Source organism: Xiphophorus hellerii, chromosome 3 (assembly GCF_003331165.1).
Source record: "Xiphophorus hellerii strain 12219 chromosome 3, Xiphophorus_hellerii-4.1, whole genome shotgun sequence".
Classification (NCBI taxonomy): domain Eukaryota; kingdom Metazoa; phylum Chordata; class Actinopteri; order Cyprinodontiformes; family Poeciliidae; genus Xiphophorus; species Xiphophorus hellerii.
Genome location: NC_045674.1, coordinates 13,977,515 through 14,000,499, shown reverse-complemented (window position 1 = coordinate 14,000,499; position 22,985 = coordinate 13,977,515). Strand labels below are relative to the sequence as shown.

The 22,985-nt window shown below is 37.8% G+C and overlaps 1 protein-coding gene across 3 annotated transcripts in view; it reads left to right on the top strand.

The window, feature by feature from the left end:
- Positions 1-22,985, top strand: part of grin2db (glutamate receptor, ionotropic, N-methyl D-aspartate 2D, b) — a 98,077-nt gene that overhangs the window by 52,135 nt on the left and 22,957 nt on the right. For all 3 annotated transcript variants that reach the window (XR_004338767.1, XM_032559085.1, XM_032559084.1), the window contains exons 5-12: positions 326-654; positions 3,480-3,594; positions 16,132-16,337; positions 16,738-16,906; positions 19,480-19,633; positions 20,036-20,161; positions 21,300-21,529; positions 21,881-22,041. Coding sequence is in view for 2 of the 3 variants with exons in the window: in XM_032559085.1 (XP_032414976.1) it covers positions 326-654; positions 3,480-3,594; positions 16,132-16,337; positions 16,738-16,906; positions 19,480-19,633; positions 20,036-20,161; positions 21,300-21,529; positions 21,881-22,041 (1,490 nt within the window). In the remaining variant the exon portion in view is untranslated. The remainder of the gene's footprint in view (positions 1-325; positions 655-3,479; positions 3,595-16,131; positions 16,338-16,737; positions 16,907-19,479; positions 19,634-20,035; positions 20,162-21,299; positions 21,530-21,880; positions 22,042-22,985) is intronic.

Below are 22,985 nucleotides of genomic sequence, written 5' to 3'. Positions count from 1 at the left end.
AGGTTGGCAAACACAGCCACACAGTCAGACTTACTTGTGTGTGCGCGATTTTCATTTGAAGTCATACACTCGACTTCCATAAACCTTATCACATCGCCTTACCGCTATCTCTCCTTATACCTCCTGCAGCATTCTTGTTATTGGTTGATATGGCTTTGTCTTTCCATCTTCATCTTCCTCTCCGCTTCTTTATTTGTCTCCCTGCTTCTCCCTCCCTCTGTCTTACTCCATGTCTTCCCTTTCCCCTCCTTATCTCACCGGAGTGTATGTGTGTGTGTGTCTTCCCCCTTTCCCGTTCCCTCCCTGCCTCCCTTCTCTCCTCCAGGTCCGCCTACTGTACTGCTCTCAGGAGGAGGCTGAGCTGGTCTTCCGTGCCGCCTGGGCCGCTGGTCAGGCCGGGGCCTCGCACATGTGGTTCGCGGTGGGCCCCGCTCTCTCGGGTCTGGGCATGGAGAGCTTGCCTCGGGCGCTATTCGCCGTTCGGCCCCAGGGTTGGAGGGACGAGCCTCGCCGAAGGATCGCTCGGGGTGTGTCTGTGCTCACTCACGGAGCGGTGGCAATGCGCAAGGAATATGGAAGCACGGGCGGGCCAAACTTTGTCACCACATGCATGACAGATGCCAATCAGACCCAGAGGCTGCGAAGCAGGATGAGGTAAAACAGGACGTTTTCAATAGATGACCTAATATCAGGTGATTTATAAAACTTTTCTATCCCTTGAATCTTTTCACATTGTATCGCATTACAGTAGTATTTTATGGACTAGAGGTAAAAAATTTTTAGACGTATACAGTATCTTGACACACTTGAATTTAAAAAATTTGTTTTTTTTTCATAAATCTGCAGAAGTTGCTTGCATGCTGAGGGGCCAGTTTAACCATTTGTGGTAGATGTTTTGGACCTTTAACATATCTTAAAATTGTCCAAGAGGTTTCGAGTTTGAGACCCATGTAACAGACCAATAAAAATGCTGCATAATTGGACAGGAAATTGCAGTGATGCTTAAAGTAGGACAAGAGTATAAAACAATATCTAGCTTTGAGTATTTCACATTTGAAAAAAGTATTACACATTTGCAAACCAACCAAATCAGGTGGATCTAAACAGGCCAGACAAACAGAGCATTAATCAGTGAAGCACTCGTCAGTCATCCACGACATCCCTCACCTTGAAGGTCCTGCATAGACTCTGTAAGCATCAGGACTCCCTGCAGTTTGCTTAACATCATGGAGTTGGAGTTGAAGACTCCATCATACACCTGCTTCAGCAAACCCACTGTCATTTGGACAAAGTAGGCAGCATTGTGACGGTTTATGCCTTTATTTCTCAAGTGCATTTATCACAATCCAACCTGATCTGCTTTGTCAAATCCAAAAAACCCAGATGAAGGACTTAACATGCTGAGGAAGTAATTCAGCTATTTGATTCAGGTGTGTAAAACTAGGGAACACACCTAAAGGTTTCAGGACATACTGTTAAGACTTAGAGCAGCAACTGCAATGGAAAGTATGAACTGACCTGTCTGCAATATGGCTTGGACTTTTTGATGCTATTTGTTTATTAATCTTCTCTACAAACATCTGTTTCCTTCTTAGAGTAGCTGCATATATGCTTAGATAAATAATGAATAGATTAACCCTATTTACTAATTAGTGACAGGTGGCAATTATTTATACTCTATTTCATTTAAGGGTATCATACGAACACACACTACCCATTTCAGATATTCATTTGTAAAAAAAAACAACAAAAAAACATGAAGCATTATCTGTCACTTTGCAAATATGTGCCACTTTTTATGGCTCCTTCAAATAAAATCCCAGCAAAACATGTTGAACTTTGTGATAAAAGGCAAAACAGTTTAAGGTGGCTGAATGCTTTTGCAATTCACTGTGAAAGATAGCTTACAGGCACCAGACTAAATATGTTAAATAGGAGGAAACAAAAATAGAGGTGGCATAAGGTGAAATTTTTCAGAGAGGATATTTGGTTCATGGCCAGAATTAGCCGGGAGATATATGGGTGGAATTAGTAGATTCAGTGTCAGGGAGCAGGCACACAGGGGATATCTGAATTTGGGGCTGGCTATCATCCATGCAAAATAGATGATGTTGGTGCGTGTAGTTGTGAGTAGGCAAAATTACCGTAGCATCTGTAGCAAGCGGACCATGTCTCATGTATATTAATGAGGGGCTTTTAATATATTCCTTATAGGCTGTACAAACACATAGCAACAGACTGTAACAGGTTGCACAAGTGGCCCTCGTTATCATCCTGGATTATTTTTAGTATTGTTTAATTTTACAACAGGTATGCACTGCAAGTGTATCATACATGATATCAGGGAACCTGGTTGCTCAAATTGGCTCAAACGAGTAATTACTTTGTATATTTGCAGTCATTTTTGTAAATGAAGCAGAGCACAAACAGTGAGGAAATTATGTTGAAATGATTAATGGATTCTTCTATGTTTGTTTGTAAACTATGTCCAGGAACAAGAATAGAAAGCTGTTTTCATTTCCATTTTTTTGCACTGCTACCTACTGTTCACTGTCTGTAACTACAAGCTCAAGCTCTTTGTCAACTAAAAAAAAAAGCTTTCAGTTTTCTTTTTTATTTATTTTATTTATTTGGAAATAACATTTGAAGTTCTGTCCTGTGATTATCACTCACTATAGAGGTTGAATCCTATGCAGAGAGCAGCAATTGTTTGACTTCAAAGATCCTGACAGTTTAGTGTGTCTGATCATTTGTCTGTAGATTTGATTAACAGAAAATCCCAGACTGTCATCACAGAGCTTCTGTGGTTTAGCATCAAACAAGTAAAGAATGTGACAGGCGCTCTGTTGTAGAAAATACATTGAGATTTTTGATTCTGCCCTTCACTTAAAGAAAACACAACAAACAAACAAAAAAAGTTGGTTTATCATTGTGTGTTTTGGCAAAAATGAATAATGAGCCAGAATTCCAGTCCGGTATTTTATAAAAATCTGCGTTAATGAATGAAAAATTAAAGTTTCGTCTGAGAAGCAAGCAAAAAATGCCTCATTCACAAGAATGAGACATTATTTGCTCTTGTTGTGATTCACATAAATATACATAAAATTGGATGGGTTTTCCCCTAAATGCTTGCAATATGTCACTTTTAAGAGAAAAACTGTTTGCTTTGGAAAGCTATTTTTGGAGAATATTTTTGTTTCCTTCTAGTTTTGGAATTGGTAGCATGTGTAAACTCAGGCTTAGCTAACAGTTAGTACTACTAGCTAACAGCTAATAATTTTGTGAATCAACCTCACAGTTTTGAAAAACATGCAAAAGAAGCATGGTTGCACAGCTTACTGTGGATGCAAATGCCAAAATCAGTACAGTACTACAACACCAGGTATCAGGCACTGAGTTAAAACTTAACATCCCTTGTGTATTGTAAAAGATTTCTACTACCTCACTGTGTCTTCCACTTCTCTCTGAATAACATGCAGGTATTTCAGCAACATAACGCTTGGTGGTCGAGACTATTCCTTCAATAGCGACGGTTACCTGGCCAACCCTTTCTTGGACGTCATCTCTTGGACACCTGGAAGAGGCTGGGAAGATGTAAGGACATTAAATCAGTTCTTTATTTATAACCATGCAATGATCATCAACATATGAGGAAGGGGTTTGCACCACATAGTGTTTATGATTGGTACAGCAACAGTTTTCTGTGTGAATCTGTAAAGTGGCGGAGATATAATTATTTAATTGTTGAATTCATATATTTGCTCACATAGATAGTACGCTGATATTATTTCCTTACATTATAATGAATCAACAATGAAAAAATTTCATTGTGTTTATTTTAAAGCAAAATCCCTCATTATTTTGATGATATTCCCAACTACAACTTCGTCTCCACTTTGAAAGTGAGAAAGTACAAATATATGTGTTTTTTTTTTCCTGTTTTAACCAACATCAGAGTCTTGATTGCTCTGAGTAAGCTTGAAGAAAAGAGCTATTCTGCATTGGCATCTGAAAAAAAGCGCTTGGGGCGAGCAGGGAGGACAGGCAGGATCTAAGGTTTAATGTTCATGTAAAGTTCACTCTGGCTGTCAGGGCCCTAAGGCAGAAGGGAGAGGAATTCTGCTGACCGTTTAACTGTACTTGGTTCGACTTGATGCTCTTGTTATCTTGCTGCTGCTGCTCCATGTCTGTTTTCCTGTTTTCTTTCTGAAACACTTTCACTTAAAATTCTATGATTAGCGGCCAACTTCCTTTCAGTTTCACCTATAGCTTACAATCTTTGGCAGAATCATACAAACTAAAGACGTTAAAAACAGGTTAAAAAAGAAAAGAAAAGAAAATGTGCAGCAGGATTTTTAATAAAGATAGTTTGGAATCCAAGACAAAAAGGAAATAAAAACATTGTTCCCATTTATGTCTAACCCTAATCAGATTTGTTCTCATCTAAAAACTGCTGGGAAATACAGTGGATCCTAACTAAAAATTTAACTCACTATGCAGAAGTTTCCCTGTTAATATTACAGGTTATTAAAATGTTTAAATAAAACAAAAAACACAATTTCTGTGGGACAGCCTTCAGACTGACATGATAGATGACTGACAAGAAGAGTGTTTAAAGGGTGTGTTCTTTCTAAAAAAACAAATAAACAAAAGAAACACTTGTTTTAAATGATTACAGATAATTTTATGAAGCGGATACATTACTTGGTGTTCTCAATCATGAGCATTCAGCCCATAAATCAAATCAAAATCCTCAAATTTTAGAGCCACCTACTTCTTGCAGAATGACTCATGGAAATTTCACCATGACACATGGCTCTTTTCTGCCCATGCTTCAAAATGTCAGTAAATATGCCGATGACATTGTTATTGTAAAGAGCCATGCAGGGTGAGACATCAGCTTTGTTTGGGTGACACAGAGGCTTTTTCCCACATTGTACACACCTCTGTGATGCTGTGGAAGTAAACACTTCTCTACCACTGCTGCTTCTTTGTGAATGTTGTAGCAGGCACAGGAGTAGCACGGAAAACATGAGACAGGAAATGTAGCACACATTTGACAGCAACAGGTGGTGCATACTGTGCTATAAAAAAAGCATTTGTCATCCTAAAGATTTATTCTTCTTTTGCTTTTATGCCGTATTTCAATATTTCAGATCATGAAAGACATTGTAATATCCTGTCCCAACCACCTTGACCCTACTTGAGAAAATGCAATCATCCCCACTTGTTAAATTATATAATTTCAGCTCAGTTTTACATGGGAATTTCAGAAGGCAGGGTAGATATACAAAAAAGAAACTGAAGCACTGATCTTGGAGCACTTTTTATACTGAAGAAAAGTAAAATGTTAATAACAGAAGGAGAACGTTTAGTTGTTGGCAGCAGACGATGCTCCCTCCAGGAAGGTACCACTGCTAAGCAGAACAACAAGCCAGATGGAGCTTCTATGAAGAGTAAAAAACTGAGGGAAAACATACAGCTAAAAGTCGAACAAAACAGCAAATAATGCAAACTGGAGAGAAGAAGGAGAATGTAGTGAGTGATCAGACAAGTGGTCAGTTTTTCCTCCAGCAGCTTAAATAACTCAGAATAACCTTGGGACACTCTCAACTATAAGCTGACCCGTCTGGTGTAAAAATAAGAAAATCATATTGAAAGTGAAACACAGTGGTGGTAGTGTGGTGGTCAGGAGCTGCTTTGATGCTGCAATACTGAGGCAAGTGGCTATTTGATGGACCCATAAACTCTACTCTCAGCCAGATAATCCTGAAGGAGAATGCCAGTTCATGACCTTAAACTCAAGCATACTTTAATTATGCTGCAGGACAATGATCTAAAGGACACCATTAAGTTCACTTCTGAATGGCTCAAAAAAGAGAGAAAAAACTAAAATAAAGGCTATTGAAAGTTCAGACTTGAATCCAATTAAGATGCTGCAGACTAACCTTAAGTAGGCCATTCAAAAACTACCTAATGTGGTTTGATTAAATTTTAATTTTATAAGAAACACATTGCCAGTTATTGCAAGTGCTTGATGTTAGTTCAGGTTATCAAGAGCGGTACAACCAGTTATTGGGTTTAGAGGTATTCTTCTGTTTTCATTTAAATTATGCTGGTCTGGATAGTTGTTCCGTCAGTATTTTAAAACAGCTTTTCGTATTTATTTGGGTTATATTGTCAAAAACCTCTTTTACTGCCCTGCATAATGGCAAGACAGAGACAGGGTTTCAAGAGGAATGCAGGAGCCATCCTGTACATTCCTGTTTGTGGAGGAAATCTTGTGTTTGGCACATTCATGGGTTGCTTTATTAAGAGGTTCTGTAACTGATGTTGGTTGATGCTTTTATAGATCAGAAAAGGGGGGGTGTTCTGAGTTTTGAGGCATGTGATAAATCAGGAACGAAAAAAAGAAACCTAAACTCTCAGCTCTGAGGGAGTTATTCCATCGTGTTCGTTTCCCATGCTACTTAGCGAACCCTCTCGACTGCAGTTTGTAGATTTTTGGTTTCAAGCTCTCATTTGCAATATTCGGAAATGTTTTTTTTATTTTTTTTTTATGATTTGACAAATAAGAAATGAGAAAAACGGCATGGCCACAGGAAAATGTAAAAGTTGTAATCCCCCTTCTGCTTGTGATAGCTTTTCCTTGTACTGCTTTTGCTGGCTAAGAGGATTCAGAGACGGACAGCAACATAAGGAGGGTTTGAACAACAAATAATCACTTGAATTTAAACTCTCAGATTAATTGGTGTATTAGCAGTAGCTTAATTTTGGACTGCATTGCTGCAGAAAGCACATTTTCTGGATTTTATCAGCTTTTACATTGGATGTTTACTAAAAAGTATTAATCTATTATCAAAATAATAACAAAAGCGACTGAACATTCAACTCTGACTAAAAACAAGGTCATACAATAAACAAACATTATTTTAAAAAATATTAAGAAAGAGTGAACACTAATACAAAGTGTGATGTCTACATATTTTAAAAAGCTACCCATAGGCTTAACAGGAAAAAAAAAGTTGACAGATTTATTTGTTGGTCTGACAGAGTATATTCACCTTTTTTCTAATTTAACAGCCTTCCTGTTGTCAGATTCTTTTATCAGTCGTTAGACAGCAGTAACCCTCTGTTATATTTGGTCAATAGTGGCTGATTATCCTGCATTCAGACTGCAGATTTTTGCTTGGGAAGGAAACACACATGAAAGATGAAGAAGGTTAAGATTTTGGGGTGTTAATTCTTTCTTCTAGTAGACATACAGTACATGCAACACTTTATGCAGGCTTCTCAAACATCACCAGCATTAGTCTGTCATGAATATTCTGCACAACTGCTTTTCTTTCCTTCATGCCAGGAAGTCTTGTTACCTGCTGGAGATGGTTTCCTTTTTTATACAGAGGGATTTCACCCCCAGTCAGTGTCAGAGGAGTGTGAGCGCTGCTCATTTTCTCAGCTCTACACCCGCTCCTTAACGCCACCCTGCACATGCACAAAGACGCGCAACCTACTCAGATCATACTCTCCTGCAATGGCACAAATAGGGACATATGAGCACGCAAACACACATCGATGGTTCTCAGCTTCCTGCTGGTTTTAACAGCCCACCAGCATCCAGTCTCAGCATGTCGTAACACGTTGACTTCTACCATATCCCTCAAATCCCTTTCAATTAGAGACTCCTGCACTGGTCCTTCATATCGGTGCAAACCCAGTGTGCAAAACCCACCCACACACGCAGACCAACACACACATACTCAGATTGTCCACATAAACATCCACAAGTGTGCACATGAAGGAGAGAGCTTACTGTATGCTCACACAAATATGCTCACACCTCTTCTTGCATAAACCCAATGCCTCTATCTGCCTATTATGCACATCCATTCTGTTGAATATTTAATGTTCTTTTTACAATAACTGCACCATTACTTAGAGCCTGGGAGCCCCCAGCTTAGCTCTCCGAAACACTGCAGACGAGTGCTGAAGGTTGTCCAGCATTGAACGGGGTGTCTTTCGGCTGTGGACGCAGCATAGACAGCGAGTGGTTTCGGGATATTAACAAAATTTAATAAACATTTGATAAAGCTACCCTCAGCTGCTGAGGAGTAAAACTTCAGTTTAAAGTGGCTCCCAGTCCTCAAACTTTTGCTCCGAGGCAAAATACTTTCTCTGCCGCACCATATTCAAGTAGTTTTTAGACTTTGCAGTGCTATTTTCTTCTTTTTCTTTTTGTGACATATGTGTCTGCTCCTTTCGGGGTATTTGTCTTATAGAGTGCAGCGTTCCCGTCAGTAAGCTTTGTCTGTTTCCTGTCTGTGTTCCCTCACAGTGTTTTGATTGAATGTCTGTTGCCGAGCTGCGGTCGAAGTGCAGTCGAGACACTGTCATTGTTGCCATCCCCTCCTCCTCTCTGCCAACGCTTACATTACACTGACAGGCAGACTGCACAAAAGCTGCCAAACTTTACTCTTCTGGCCTGCCTGAGCAATCACATTTTTATTTTTAGCTTTCTTTTAAATACATACAGTGTGCGTGTGTTTGTGTACCGTAGGGTTTATGCTTGTAAATACCTATCTAGCTTTTGTGAGCACTTTTCATCATGTTTGCACTTTATTGTGACTGATCATTGAGAAAAGTGTAAAACCCAGATTTTTTGGGAAGTACGCCTTGCTTTCGAACGTTTACTATCCCGGAGATACAACAGATTCAAGCTGGATATTACAAATGCTCACTGTTGATAAAATTAAACACTCTCATTTTCAGGTCAATAATTGAAAGAATAGCGACTTAAAATATATCTTTTTTATAATCATGTGGAAACAAAGGTTTACTTTTACGATGTCTGTTAGTACCTCCGTCCCTTTAAACTGGACCCTATTTAATTATTGAACCAGGTTAAATTCAATTAAACGTAGGCTGTAGGCTGTTTGGTGATCTTTGAGGATAAAAGACATGTGTATTTAAACCTTGCACAGCCACTTTAACGCTCTGTATAAAGCAAACTACTTCTGGAGCTACTCTCCTTAATATCTAAATTTGCGTGATTATTGTGGTTTTTGTCTGTTTACTGTTTCTTTCCAGCAAATATGTGTCTAATAATTACTCCCATCTAATATAGTTATTATTTACTTCCAAGTGTTTGAGGAAAAAAAAAACATGATAGACTCACAATATGCTGAATAATACCTGCGCAGCACAATAAAATATAACTATATTCTCTGCATGATGTTCTGGCTTTATGAAGGCTTTGTCCTTTCAGCTTTATTGCTTCTAACAGAGATGTTTACTGTGCTTGGTAGTGTCTGTAGTCTATGGTGATGCTTGTCTTTTCCTTGTTTATGTTTCTCTCTTTGCATACTAGAAAGGTTGATAATATTATTCAATTTTATTCATGCGCAACAGAACAGGAGAAATCTAATAAATATCTTGCCGACATTCCCACAATGCAATGAAGTACAAGGCTCTCAATGGTTCTCTTTGCTTTTCTTTTTTTAAGCCTTTTTCTCCTATTGGATCCCAATAGGAGAAAAATTATCTTCCCAATAATTGGGAGGATAAGTGACAGAATCTAGTTAAAATGTTAAAGTATGTCATGTCTTCTTGACATACATATGCACCAATAAGACTTTTGATGAAGTTATAAAGAGGCACAGGACTTTTATTATAACAAGATTTAGCAAGGTCTTAAAGATTTATGATCTCAAAACTGTTCAAATTTTCAGTCATATCTTGTCCAGATGGTTTAAAGGTGCATTATTAGGTGCCATTGACTTTTTTCAGCTTTACATTGTTATAATGTTATTCTCTCATCAAAAACATATCTGTAGTGCTGCTGCAGTTATTACACGCATGTTTGAGAGAACCTTTCCTTGCATTAAGCTCCTTCAGACTAGCCAGCAGTAATTAGCAAACACCTAGTGAGCTGATTATTTAAACTACTTCTCAGTGCAACGCTGGTAACAACGTTGTTTTTATAACAACTGAAGGTAACATAGTTACGTTATTGTGCTGTAAAGTATAGTTTTATATGCCTGGGATATACCTAATACTGCCTCTTTAAGAAGATACTTCAGTAATGCAGACCTACCTCTCTTGTTGCTGTGTACCAGTGTTGTATAAAGTACTGAAATCTCAGAGTCAAGTAAAAGTACAAGTACCTCTCCAAAATATGACTTTGGTAAAAGTCGAAGTCACTGACTGAAATGTTACTTGAGTAAAAGTCTTAAAGTATTTGAAACTTCTTGTACTTAAGTATGGAAATTACTGTAAAAATGGATGTACTCAAGTAATGTAATGAAAAGTACAAGTAAAAAGTAAAACAAAGCAAATGCAGTTTGAATGACATTTTTTATATTTTGGTAAACTTGTCAAATACACTTAAAATAATGTACCCAACCAAGTGCAGGCAAAATTAAACCTGCTAATAGATATACCTGCAGGCATCATTTAGTTAAGAAAATTAGGTGCTTTACCTATAGCACAAGGTTAACTTAACCTGCTTTACAACTGAACCAGCTTCTTAGTATACCCTCCAGGACAGAAAATACAAAGTTTTTGTAAGCCTTAAGTTTTCCCTTCAAGTAAGGTCAGTGCTGAAAATGAGAAAAATAAATAGTACAGAAAATGCGGCCAACATGAAGAAAAAGAACTGTTACGATTACTCTACTTCACAAATCAGTGAATCAGTCAATGCTACAGTCAGTAGGTGGTGCACACAACTGGTCATTATGCAAAAGAAAAAAAGAATTGGGAGGGAAATGCAGCTTATTGGCATCTGTAAACCTGGTTTTGAACTTGCATGCCTTTCCTATATTCGTTAAATTTAGTCTAAATTGCTATTGCTATGGCTTCTGTCCCCCTTGAACAGAGGAGTCTAGGTAGCCTGCTACAGTCAACATTAGGCCTAAGCTAAATACACCACGTGTGGAACTGAAACAATGCCAAACAAAGTTCATTTATGGTCAAGATTTCACAATACAGTAGTGCCTAGTGACCAAGCTATAGTTACTGAAACAGGAGGATTATAACCATTTCATAAGAAGTTACCTCGATGTGTTTCTTCAAGTTGGACGGGGAGTTTTTGTAAGATAGAATTTCCATGTGACTGCTACTGATTGCGAGACTTGCTTTGTGTTTAATGGGAGAAGCGAAACAGGTGTATCCTAATTAAAAGTAAAGAAATCAAGAAATGGCAAAAAATGTGGAATGAAGATAAGAAAGGAAGAAGATTATATGAAGTACAAAAGTCAGTTTGAATTCGAAGCATTAATGAACGAAACAGAAGAGAAGAAATAATAATTAGTAGATTAAGAGTAGGTCATACCTACTTAAATGACATGCTTTATAAAATAGGGAGGAAAAATAATGATAAATGTGAGAGATGTGGAGAGAAAGAAAATGTAGAACACATATTGATGAACTGTAAGTCAAATGAACTCGAAAGGGAAGAATTAAAGAGAATAGTTAGAAATATGGGGCATGAATGGAATCTTAAAGGTATATTAGGAAATGAAGGAAACATAACAGATATTCACAAATTAAGGAAAGCATTGTTTATTTATCTTAAGAATACAAAATTAAAAAGTAGAATTTAATAGATATGAAGTAATGCTTCTACACACTCATGTACAGTAGGTGGCGGTATGCACCTTAAAGTTGCTTGTGATCCGCCATAATAGAAAAGAAGAAGAAGAAGAAGTATCCTATTGGTGGTGATGAACAAGCCCAGGCAAGCAGGCTACGGACTTTGTTCGGTAGCCTACTTGCTACTTGCTAATCAGTAGGTGGGATCAAAACACTTGCGTTTCTCTCTCTCGCTTTTTTGTAACGAGTAACTAAACCACACATTGAAAATGTATCGGAGTAAAAGTACGCAATTAAGTTCGGAAATATAGTGAAGTAAAAGTGAAAGTCATCAAAAATTTTCATACTCCAGGAAAGTATGAAGTACTCCAAAATATACTTAAGTAAAGTAGTGAAGTATTTTTACTTCGTTACTATACAACACTGCTGTGTACTGCTGCTCAGATGGCTAAAACATGGCTGCTACATGTCTTCCTTGCTTACAGGAAATGACAAATCTTTCTGTTTCAAAATATGGTGGCTCTCCACTCACCCATTCATCCATCCACCCAGTCAGTCGGCCAATAAAACTACAGTTGACAAACTACATATTGAATATCTATGAAACAGGCAACAGGGTGGTCTGCTGAATACCATTCTGAATATTTATTATTATTATTACAGAGCATATCAGGACAAAATAAGAAATAAAATATATTGGCATGTGTGAACAAATTTAGATGAACAAATTCTACCTGTAAGATTTTATGAATTTAAACCACAGATGATTCAATATGGGTCAGATTCTCTAAAAACGGTGAAATTAGTATCAACTTGGAAGCTGCAGCACAAACTCCATCTTCAATCATTAATAATCCAACACCAGGGCGCTGCTTCTCATTGACTGGACTTTCAGTCAAACAAAAACAAACAACAGAATAGTAGTTAGTCGTTGTTGTTTCCAATGGCATCTCCTGGCCATGCTGTCCTGGGCAGCTAAGTTGGCTGTTAAAAGCTGGAATAAGCAGGAGACCTGTGCCAGAGAACAATCAGGTGTTTATTCCCCAACATTGAACAGGTGACAAAACCTAAAAGAAATAACCCAATTCAGCAAGTCTCATGTGGTTTCAGCAGCAGCTCAAATGAAGGTTCACGAGGCTCACCCAAACATCTGGACTGGTAGCCGCTTATAATCTACTGCTCGCTCACCTTGGCAGACCTACCAAAACAGGGGTAACAGCAACAATAGGCATTTAAAAATAACAAGAAGTATTCTAATTTATAAATATTTTACAACATCAACAAAGCATATAAAAGTCACATTTTAATTTCTACAGTTAAATCTGCAAGATTAAATATGAAGTACAAACTCCTCCGATTATAAAATGGATTCTTTCAGAACCTTTGTGGGCCCACTGGCATATTTAAATATTAACACACTTCGGAAAGAAGAGACAAAGATAAGTATTTTGCACCCCGAATATTACCACACACATAAAACATCAAACTGTGACAACTAAATTTGAAGATTTGCTTAAGTATTACTTTTTAACATAACTATCCATTCTATTCAATGTTTTTATTTACAGGACAGGTCTTGATCAGCACCAGCTGGGAAGAAGGTGCCACAGCACAAACAATAACAACAAAAAGCTTCAATATGATTTCAATTTATTCAATGAAACATTCAAACAAACCAACATGTCAAATGTATCTGTTCTAAATAATGAAGCTTTCCATTACATTGCCCATATAAAAAAAAACTCCCCTGAGCTTATCATGTGTATCCAAATCCATGCATTGGGCAGAAGCATAGTGAAAGCTCATTTAGTGAAGGTAATTCACAAAAACTTGCAAAGCTGAAGGAGCAAATGAATACTGATAGAAAAGAGCATGCAGGAAACTAGACAAGCTAACATGAGGCTGGATGACAGGCTGACAACAACAGAGGATCTGACAGAGGACTGACTGAGCTGAAAAGAAGATGTACTGGGAAGGTTGTTACCGGCATGCCACACGGGAGAGGCAATAACCAGCTGAGGGAAGGCAGGGAGCTGAGGCACTACGGAAAAATACAGATAAAAACAGGGAACACTGTTCACAAAATAGTCACAATATGAGTAAATGCTAAAGTAGTCAGACATTTAAAACAACCAAATTCACTGAATTACTAAACACCATAAACAGAGACCAATGTGACTCAACCAAACTCAAAATCCTGCAGATCATAACATCCTATTTTAGTCACTCAATTAGGAGTGAGGCAGTAATATTCAGCACAACCATCTATATTAGCTACTAATAGTAAATTAGTAGTTTTTTGATTTCTCTTTTTGCCCAAGTCTATAATAATAACGTAATAATCATCACATTTTATGGAAGCAGAAGAATAATTGAGGCTTTTCTGTTTTAAATAAAAGCAGTTATGTCTTCAGTTTCACATTTTTTACAGTTAAACCATGGTATTTTTACTTATGTTTAGCATACACTCATAATACTGACTGATATTTAGTTCCATCACATACTGTAATCAGTAATGCTCTATACACACAAGTGTGCATTTAAAAAATGTTATTGAGGGGCTGGTGTTAACTAATTATTCTATGTATGTGCCCAAACATTGAAAAATGTTACTCTAAAAAGTAAAACTGCTCATCAAGGAAAGAAAACAAACTGTAGCCTGATGGTTTCAGCTCAAAATCCAAATGGAAGTGATACAAAAGAGAGTTCAGTACTTCAAAACAACAGAATAACTGGGTATATAAACTAAACTATACATTCAGAAATTCCCAATTCACCTCACAGTTCTGTAGCGTCCTAATTTACTCGTTCAGGAACACAGTCACTAAATGATTCAAGTCAATTGATTCTTAACCCGCAGGAGATTTAAACCATCTGATCACAAGGACCTCCACTCCAAAGGAACAGCTAATGTTACCAGGCGTAGGCGCAAAAGGATCGATGACCTTATTCTTCACATGGTTACACTTCCAAAGCCAGTTAATCACAATGTTCCCCTGATAAAAATAATAAGCTGCTGACACGAGCAAAGGGCAGGTTCTTTCTGTGCTTCCGCAACTTACTTAAATGAGAGGAAAATAGTCTGATTATTTCATCTCACGAATGCTTTAGTTATTAATCAATAAAATGATGCAAGTGGCTTAAATTCAACTAAATAAGTTCAAAAACAGAACAGAATATATTCAAAGAATACTGCTAATGATCAACCACGTGTTATTGATCACTCAAGTAGTGTGAGGAGTTTGTGAACAAAGTGAGAATTTATGTTTGCCATGTCATAAAAAATATCCAAGAGCTGTTGTGTTGCTTACCCAGAAGGGGGACAAAACTGCTGATCTTTACCAGCATTGAATGATTTGGTGAATAATTCATTTCAACAGATTTTTTTACATTAATAAACATAATTTGTTCTGAAGAAAAAATTAATATCAATACCTGGTATCTCCGAGATGTAGTAAAACAAAACGCTCTGCTGAATTTTAGTAAAGTAAATAGTGAACGTGTTTGAGATGGGTGATTTGGCTCACTACCTTGCTTGACCTTCATCATTGTGTCAATGGGTGGCACTTGCACTTGCACAGTTTTTTATTGCTTATTTCTATCCTCAGTTGAGTAGGAGAGCACACTTACCTTCTGCTGAGCATAGTGTAAGCACTGTAAGAAAATATTGCTTTATATAGCTGTCTAAAAACACTTCTGTTTGAATCAGGATTAAAGCTTGCTAACAAGAGAAAATTATAGGTCTACTTTTAGTTTACTTAAGAAATTTGCGCTACATTTGAATGTCTTTGGTTGAGTATCTGGAATACTTCAACTGCTCAGATGTGATCGGGGGTTTTCCACATTCAACATCAATTCTTTGAAACAGTTTAGTTTAGTAAAATCCTCGTTCTATATGTGAAATATGTAATTCGTACAAGAATAGCTGACAGAAAATGAGAAATATAACCATATGAAGTGAGCATGCTTTTAAAAGATCAATTTATGCCCTCATTAAATGCCTCAAGCCAAACATTTGTTTGTTTGTTCAAGATTTATATTTTAGGTAGACATGTTTATGGTTTACCTGATAAATAAGGAGATAAATATTTAGAATTATCTAAAAATATCTTGTATAAAAATGTTGCAATTATTTTAAAGTGATCAATTTATTAGTTTAAATGTGAAGTGTGATTACTGTAAGACATTTATCACACTAATAATCTTGATGAGGAAAACAATCTTAGACAAAACATTTCTAAATCTGGAAAGCATGTAAATCCAAAAATTGTAGCATGAACTAATTCTGTCAATCTTTCTCAAATCAAAAATCCTTTTGTTGTAATGACCTCAGCTCCAAGTGAGAAACGCTCAACACCTTTTCTTTTGTCAGTACCTGCCTTCAATATGCAGACAGAAAGTCAACAGAGTCAGCGCAGTTTGATTGTTTTTGATGCTTTCTGTTTATCACTGTTAAAAAAAAGGATGTGTTGATTTATCACTATTAACAAAGGAAGCACAGAGTTCAGCCTCCTCTGAAGTTTCTCTCTTCTGTTCCCCTAGGTAGGCTGGTGGGAGAACGGCGTGCTGAGACTTCGATACCCAGCTTGGTCCCGCTACGGGCCCTTCCTGAAGCCGCCTGACGATGCCCAGCACCTGCGGGTTGTAACACTGCAGGAAAGGCCATTTGTCATTGTAGAGCTTGCAGACCCTTCTTCAGGAACCTGCATCCGGGACTCTGTTCCCTGCAGACGTCCTCTCAATGCCAGGTTTGAATTAAGTTGCCCTTTTTCTGTTCTAAAGCACTGCAATTTATATTCATATTAAAACCCCTCTAAATTTAAAATGCAACTGAACGAGGAAAATTGTAAATGGAGTTGGCATAATCCAGTGATACTGTTGAACTGGGGTTACTTTTATCAAACCATAATACTCCCTAACCATAATCAATAAGAGACTGCTCATGAGAGGATCAGCAAAATGACTCAGAATGTGGAATCAGATATGACTACAGAGGAGCTTTATGGTTCATCAGCACCAGGTGGAATGGCATGCTACACTAAGCCATCAAACCTGTCACAAAGGTCCTTACCATGATATTTATTTTCTCTTACCCATTTATTTTTAGTTATATTTTCTGTTTCTGTTTCTCTGCCTTTTCTTTCCCAGTGCGATCCATGAGGGTGTGGCTCCTCTGAAGCAGTGCTGCAAGGGTTTCTGCATTGACATCCTCAAGCGACTCGCAAAGATTGTCGGCTTCACCTACGACCTCTACTTGGTGACCAATGGGAAGCATGGGAAGAAAATTGATGGCGTTTGGAACGGCATGATTGGAGAGGCAGGTCTTTGACTGTGTGTGCCTGCTCTTCTGTCTGCCTTTTCTACAGGGGTGGAAATTAGATGGACACTTCACAAGACACAGCTCCAGTGCTGTCATAGCTATACATTTTTTGGGGGTAATTCTCAGAAGATGCTGGTCGATTGGTGGTTGTTCTTTTTTTTTATTTGCTGCCATATAAAATCAAGAAAGAGCTCAGATGATAAAAATTACTTCAGCCTTGGAGGGATTTATTTTGAAACACATTTTCACAATCAAACAACAGATTAAGAACAGCCAGAAAAATATCTGCTGGATCAGTTTGCTTATAAGATACTCAACCTATTCTTTGTCCAGTATGTTAATAGCATGCAGGTGCAGTCACTGCTGACTTATGTAGAAAGCAAGGACAGAATTTGGGCTTGGATAAATTTAATCGAATGCTCAGTAAAACATGGAATATCTTAGAATTAGGTAATTTGTGGATTTGTTCCAGCAAATCTGATTCTTTCTGAACAATCTAGGTTAATTAAGGTGTAAATATCAGATAAATATTTTTATATGATGGCTGATTTACTAAGGGGAGAAGAGCTAACTAAACCAATTGGCCCAATGTGAATAAATAGTTGTCTTTTTTGCACAGTCATTATTCTCTCGTCAGCCTGCAGAATATTTGCCAAAAATGTTGACGATCATTGAGTTCTTTTTTTAGTAAATGCAAAATGAGCCTTCATATTTTTTTGTGGTTAGCAGTTGGTTTGGCCTTGGCACTCCTTCATTGATGCTTTTTCAAAGTATTTTTCTTGTTGTCAGATCAGGAACTCTACCCCATCAAAAAATTCCTTTACAAACCAAGATATCAGTGAGTTTATTTCTTGTCTGTTCTTGAATTTCTTACAATTGAGGTATTATGTGTTGTATTTTGGGGATCCTTAGCCTGCATCATGTTGTCAGACAGGTTCTGTTTAAGTTTTTCTTTAAAAACCCCAACATACTTCATCCAAAGTGCTGAAATTGACTAGCATTCATGTAGTCGTGTGACAAAAATTGCATGATTTTGTTCGCTGAGAGGCATCTGGTGTCATATTCTGAAAAACATGACACCGGACCCGGGTTGAACTATTTCAACAGAACTCTGTGAGAAGAGTTGTGTGATTGGTCAGATTATTGCTGTGATATATGCGGAAATGCGTACAGAAATGCGTTCGGACAGCAATTTTGATATTTTTCTTCAACTAGTCCACTTTCACTATCTAATTTTTGTGTCTGCAGGAGGAGACATGATTACTTTTTGAGGAAAGATTGTCTGACATTGTGAGAAAATGTGCACATTTGTACAATTTGTCACTAAAAACTACAAAGATTGTCATAAAGTTCCTGGATGGATCCTTAATTCTACAGGTTAGACAGTAACCAGGCTTAGGTGTGGTTAATAAAATTGAATTAAACGTTACAATAAATGTGGTCAATCACAAGTAATTTTTAGCTTAGCAGAAGAGATTATTATTTTTTTACACTGGACCAGGTTGGTTAGGATGGCATTTTTCCTTTAATCAAAAATCATAAGTTGAAAACTACTTTTTATATTATTACTTTTGTTACTTTTATAGAGTTGAATTGGTTTGACAGACAAATCTCTCGGCGGTTAAATAGGTTTTTACTGCGCTGTTTAAACAGCATGTATGTCTCCAGGGAGAAATTCTGCACATTTTAATACACAAATACGATGTGACATATGCCCCCAGCTATTTGTGGTTAGTCATTGATATTTTCTTGGTCATATAGGTCATGAACTTCCAACAAAACAAGACACAGACATGCTGGTGGAGAAATGGAGGGAAGAGTAGCAGTGAAACAGGCATGCACACATATACTAGCCAGTACTGGCTCATCTACTGAAATCAATACAGCGGCTGTGACTTCATTGAAGCTTCCTGCTGTTTCTGTCTCCCAGAAGGAACTTGCCATACGCCATTAGTCATGCGTTTCTAAAACAGTTCCACAGTCCTTTCCCCCTCTTTTCGTTTATAACTTGACCACGGGTCAGAGCTGGCAGTCAGATCTATTTTTGCAAGTAAAAAAAAAATAGAAGAAGAAAAGCCACACATACTTTGTTTTCTCAAGCTAATTTCTGTCATTTTGATCAGCTCCTCCAAAGCCTGCCATTCTTTGATCAGGTAATCCAGAGACTTGCCAAAGTTGAGCGGAGGGGGCTTTGCATTCCGCTTTGCCTCAGTTTTCTGCTGATTTGCTCTGAAGAGTGGATGTGCCATGTCTAAAGTAGATTAACATTTCGCTTGTACAATCAGCAGACACAGCGGTTTTCAGGTTTTCCTTGATGGTGGCAGAGAGGAGACGGGCCCCCGCTCATTCTGTATGCTAAAGAGATGCACAGGAAACGCATGTTCAATAATTGTACTGCGCTGAAACACTCACTCCCCTCATGCTTGGCTGTACAAAGGGTCAAGGTGCAGGGTCTTACTTGGGGAAAAAAAGGTGGTGGGCTGTGAAAGATTGGCTTTGTCTCCTGGGAGCAGTTACATGAGTTTGCCATAATTAGATTTCTTTCTCATTGCTGCTGTTGTCCCTTTCAGGTGGTGTACAAGCGGGCGGACATGGCCATCGGCTCGCTGACTATCAATGAGGAGAGGTCCGAGGTCGTGGATTTTTCTGTACCATTCGTGGAGACAGGAATCAGTGTCATGGTCTCCCGTAGCAATGGCACTGTTTCACCATCAGCTTTTTTAGGTGAGAGCTTTAGCTTATGGCATTAGCTGATGAGTAGAATCTAATCTAATTGTAAAGTGTTGAGTTTGCATGAAATGCCTTGATCTTTGGTTGCTGGCCTCCACATCTAGATTATTTTCTTTTTTTTTTATAGCTCCTCATGTCTTCTTAATGTCTTCTTTCACTCCGTCAGCACACTCGAGGCCCCAGTGGGAGATCAGTGTTTCTGTCTTATTGAGTGTTACTGACTTACTGACTGAATTGAGCAGATCTTCAAAACAGGAAACTGTGTTTATCTACTGAGTGCCATGTTTTCTCCAGTGCTTTTGTTAAGGGAGATTACTGTATGTGCAGGTTTTATTACACTTCCATGCTTCCTCTATTGAATGAATGAACTTGTTTCTTTTTTGTTTCTCCTCACAGAGCCTTATAGTCCAGCAGTGTGGGTGATGATGTTCGTCATGTGCCTCACTGTTGTAGCTGTGACCGTCTTTATTTTTGAATTCTTCAGCCCTGTGGGCTACAACCGCAGTCTGCAAACAGGAAAGAGTGAGTGATAAGTCTTACCTGTCTGTAGATCTCTGTTTGATGAATGGATTCAACAAAATGCATGAGGATAGATAGATAGATAGATAGATAGATAGATAGATAGATAGATAGATAGATAGATAGATAGATAGATAGATAGATAGATAGATAGATAGATAGATAGATAGATAGATAGATAGATACTTTGATTACTTTCAAGGAATAGTGTTTTTTTCCCATCGAGTCCAAAAGTCACTTTCATAATTTATTGATAGTCATATCGAGTTCATTGCCCCAATCCTTCATGTTGAGTTTTTCACATTATACATACAGTATATTGAACTGCATCCAAGTATGCTCAATATTAAAGCAGCCATTTATAATTCAGCAGTGTAGTTTGCATCCTGTGATAGTCGGTGTGCCAGATGCCTTGGTTCAATACCCCCCTAGATTTGCCTCCTTTCCTCCATGATTGCAGTGCTCTGCATAATTTTACCTCTCTGTCATCCTCCACCATGTTTCCCCCCTCCCACTCCCACCGTCCCTCGATCACTCACTTCCCTTCTTGTCCTTTTTACCACAGTAACTTAAGTTAGAGATGGGTATTTTGTATAATAAATCTTTTCAAAGATTTGGTGCAACAATTTATCTTTCCTGAGAAACTGTTGCACCAGAATGAAAAGCAACCTCTACTAATAATATATAGTTAATGCGGTAACAAACAGTTTTTTATGTTTGTTTGCTTTTTTATTGTCTTTAGCTGTTTTACAGAATTGTGATTAAAATGATTCCTACACAGTAATGAAAAAATTTGGAAATTGAATAAGCAATAGTCTCTTCCTAGCTGTCTAAAGGTTTTGCCCTTCCCTTTATTTTTTCTTCACATTGTAGCCATAACAGACAAGGTTAATAAGGGAGTAAAAATATCTTCAGAGTTCATTGGCATGCCACTCTCCTTATTTTTCAGCATGGGATGAAGTTATTGGATTAAAACACAAATTTACTTGACCTTTTTTTTTTTTATCTTTTCCAGTAGTCAGTAAATGTGGAGGGCTAGTAAAGATATTATGTCTTGTATTTAAAGTTGCTTTGAGTTTCTCAAACATTCCTACTTCTGATCTTTCTAATCATATTTTTTCTCCATTGCTATTCTGATCAGAGGCAGGAGGGTCCACTTTCACCATCGGAAAATCTGTCTGGCTTTTATGGGCCATTGTCTTCAACAATTCTGTGCCGGTGGAGAACCCGAGAGGAACCACGAGCAAGATCATGGTGCTGATCTGGGCCTTCTTTGCTGTCATCTTTCTGGCCTCTTATACTGCTAACCTGGCTGCCTTCATGATCCAGGAAGAGTACATCGACACAGTTTCAGGCCTCTCGGACAAGAAGGTACCTCAACACTTGAATACTGATTAGGTTTAAAAAAGCAGAAGGAGAATTAATGTCCTCAAGTGAGCCAAATCCTATGCATTTGAATGTTAAATTGATTAAAGCATGGGAATTAAGAAATGAATAGAACCTCATGTAACATAACTCAATTACCACTTTTCCTGGACACCCCAAAGACGGTCTTAAATGTTACTGTAAGTCCACAGACTTCTCTCTTTTCATTTTAAGAGGGTAAGTGGTGTTGTAAGTAAGTCTGGAGAGTGGACAGAAATAGGTCAGACAGATTGGTGCACAGCCTGGTGTGTCTCATGCCCCTTCTTTTTCTTCCCTCACCCTCTTTTCCTCCCATAGTTTCAGCATCCAGAGGAGCAGTACCCACCTCTCAAGTTTGGCACGGTGCCCAATGGGAGCACAGAAAAAAACATTCGCTCCAACTATCCAGACATGCACCAGTACATGGGCAAATACAACCAGAGAGGAGTGGAGGACGCCATCCTGAACCTAAAGACTGGGTCTGTTTGCCACAGCCAAGCCAATTTTCACACCACATGCTTGCCTTTAATTTTTCAACCATTGAATTTCAAATTACCCATGCTGTGCAAATCGTTGTCAGTTTCTGATGTCTATAAACTGATATGCACTTTAGACATAAAAATAAAAAATGTCAGCAGCATGAAAGATTGTGGAGATTAGACCCAAAGACTGCATCTGCATTGTGCATCAGGACATTTCCAGACAGAAACATGTCTCATTCATTTATTTTGTATTTCCATCCCAACCAAGTTATCTGATCCACTATTATTTCCTTTTTTTTATTGTTTTTTTATTTGGAAAAATACACAGAAAAAGAAAAATACAAGTCTTTGTTCCATTGTTTGTTTTTCCCATTTTTTAAAAGAAGTAAATCTAAGGATGAGTGGGGAGGGGACCATGAGTGGGTCTGTGAAATCTACATCCCAGGGTGTTGAGAAAGAATGGGCCAACATAAACCCAAGCAATGACTAAAAACAAAGACGATCAGTCCTCATCACAGATGCAATTATATGAACTTGGATGTGACAGGTTTTACATATTCAGTCCATTTACTCCAAATTGAATAAAATGTATCTATTTGCACCTTGAGTGAATAGGACAGTTTTTCCATTATGAATATATCATGTACTGAGTCAATAAATCATGAGCTGCGCCAATCCAGCCATCATTGCTCAAATTTTAACGACTATTTCTTTTCTTTTTTTTAAATCTGGGAGACCCGCTTGCTTTTTCTTTAAATCAAGTCAAGTTTATTTGTAGAGCACATTTTAGCAACAAATCAGTTCACTGCACTTTACATGATAAATGCATAATACAGGCACCAATTATCAGACAAGCAATAGAATTTACATTTTGTCAAATGCTATTATCAAAATGATCAAAAATAACTATCATCAAATACGACAATGTTCCAGTTATTATT